A 2,027-nucleotide genomic window follows, 5' to 3' on the forward strand; every position below is an offset into this window, starting at 1 on the left:
AATTCGCCATCTTCAAAAACATTTGTTAGTTCACCCTTTACTGGATTGCATTCAAGATGTAAACAGTCTTGTACCTGAATATATGTATGCCCATATGTCTTTCTCCTATATGGGAAAACACTGTTACATGTTGGATTGTTTTGTTATGTTTATGATCACTTAATTTTTTTATCATTGGACAGAGATATCTTTCTTAAGGTATATCACACAACTCCTTTTATGGAGATGTTAGGGCACATAATCAAATATAACAGTTTCGGTATAAAGTAATTTTTTCATTTATTTGGCGAACAGTTTGAAACTAGTTAAATAGTGATTTTGGTAATGGTTCAGAATAGTGTCATGTAAAGTGGACTTTACACATTCAATCTCACAAGATTATATATATTTGAGTTTTTTTTTCTTTTGCCAGAATTTCAAGCACAGATGCCATAGCATCACTCGACTTAGCAGCACAAGTATAGATTCACAGACTGACAAGTGATTGTAGGCTTACTTTTATATTGCACAAATATTTTTGTTGCATATTGGTGTGGTGTGTTCTGTATGGCTTGTACTACAGTATTGTGCATATTCATACAGTCATATCTTTAATATTTACCATGGTTTGTAAAATACAAAATTAATACAATTACAATTGTAACATTACCATTCTCACCAAGAAATAAAGTTTGGGGGGCCATTACTTGGAAATAGAGGTGAATGGAGCAGAAGTACTTGCAAGATGTAGCTGATACTATTATTTCCATTTCATATTTACTTCTTAGTAATGCATTGATAAATTATTCTAATTTGCATCAACAGCAGTAATAAAAATCTGAAGCAGGACATTTGTAAAGTGTTCCAGAAGGCTTTTCTTTATGCAGTATTACATATTAGATGTAATTTGCATTCTGTGTACTTGCGTGTTCATAGATACATTTTGAAATGCAAAATCAGAAGCTAGAAGAAAGATGTTTATAGATCATTGTTGCACATTATGCTTACTTTCCTTTTTTTTCTAATATTGCATATAGTGTATAATAGTCATTGTTCTTGTGTTGACAAGATGATATTGATTATCAACCATTAAATTATTGTATTTTTATATACGTAAAGGTATCATGAGAATTGGGCCAAATGAGTACGCATTCTTTCAGATCTGTACAGACATTTAGCATATTTATTTATGATAATATTACCTTTATGGAGAAAATGGGACCCTCTTTATAGATGTTAAGAATATGCAAACCTATTTCAGGTAAAGTACTGTAATATAGATGAGGATAAGGATGTTGAGGTGCTTACTACGAACAACGGTCCTCCAGGGTTCCCAAGTTTTGAAGACTCGGGGGAACCGACTCTTAACTCTGTCGGGCTGTTCGGCAAATTGCCAGCCCTACAGCTCATATTCATCCCGCAGGTTGGTGAAACATCAAAGGCAGCATACTTTTGTCTGAACCATGAAAAAAGTTCATTAACATTATTTCTAGGTTCAGTTCATTTCCATATATTTGTAAAAAGAATATTGTATAATTGTTGTAACATTGTGCATGGGCTTATGTTTGAGCAAGTGTACCTCTTCATTTAGTTCCAACCTCATTTAGAGAGAGGCTGGTTGATTCATGGGAATTTTTTATCCAGCTGCATATGATGTTTCATCCACCCTCTCTTCGTGTCAAAAGAACCTTTTATTTAGGTAGTAGTATTAGCACTCTTCCTATTAAAGAATCACCCATTTCCTTGTCTTTTGTTGTGTTACTTGAAATGAGATGGTAAACACCCCTTAAATTTTAATCAGAATGGAGCACAATCTGATTATGTAAAGGTATTTGCAGATATCCCCTAGAAATTTTAAGGGCAAGGGGATATTGCCACTGATTGACAGTTTGGGCATCACCAATTTTGATTGGTTAGGAATTGCTCACTGCTATTGTGATTGTGATGTCTTAAACAGTTTGTCACTTCATTTTAGATGTCCCGTAGATCTAATATAATTGACCAAATCTGCTGATTTGATCTTTAGCTTTAGATTTTTTTCAGTTCTG

At 33.5% G+C, this 2,027-nt stretch overlaps 1 protein-coding gene across 2 annotated transcripts in view; it reads left to right on the top strand.

Moving 5' to 3' along the window:
* LOC119592049 (lysine--tRNA ligase-like) overlaps positions 1 to 2,027 on the top strand; it is an 8,929-nt gene that overhangs the window by 2,205 nt on the left and 4,697 nt on the right. The window contains exon 2 of one of the 2 annotated variants that reach the window (XM_037940847.1): positions 1,241 to 1,402. The exons of the other annotated variant lie outside the window; for it this stretch is intronic. Coding sequence (XP_037796775.1) covers positions 1,260 to 1,402 — 143 coding nt within the window. The 5' untranslated portion in view covers positions 1,241 to 1,259. The remainder of the gene's footprint in view (positions 1 to 1,240; positions 1,403 to 2,027) is intronic. 2 annotated transcript variants of the gene reach the window in all.

This window comes from Penaeus monodon, chromosome 29 (genome assembly GCF_015228065.2).
Source record: "Penaeus monodon isolate SGIC_2016 chromosome 29, NSTDA_Pmon_1, whole genome shotgun sequence".
In the NCBI taxonomy this organism is placed as follows: Eukaryota; Metazoa; Arthropoda; class Malacostraca; order Decapoda; family Penaeidae; genus Penaeus; species Penaeus monodon.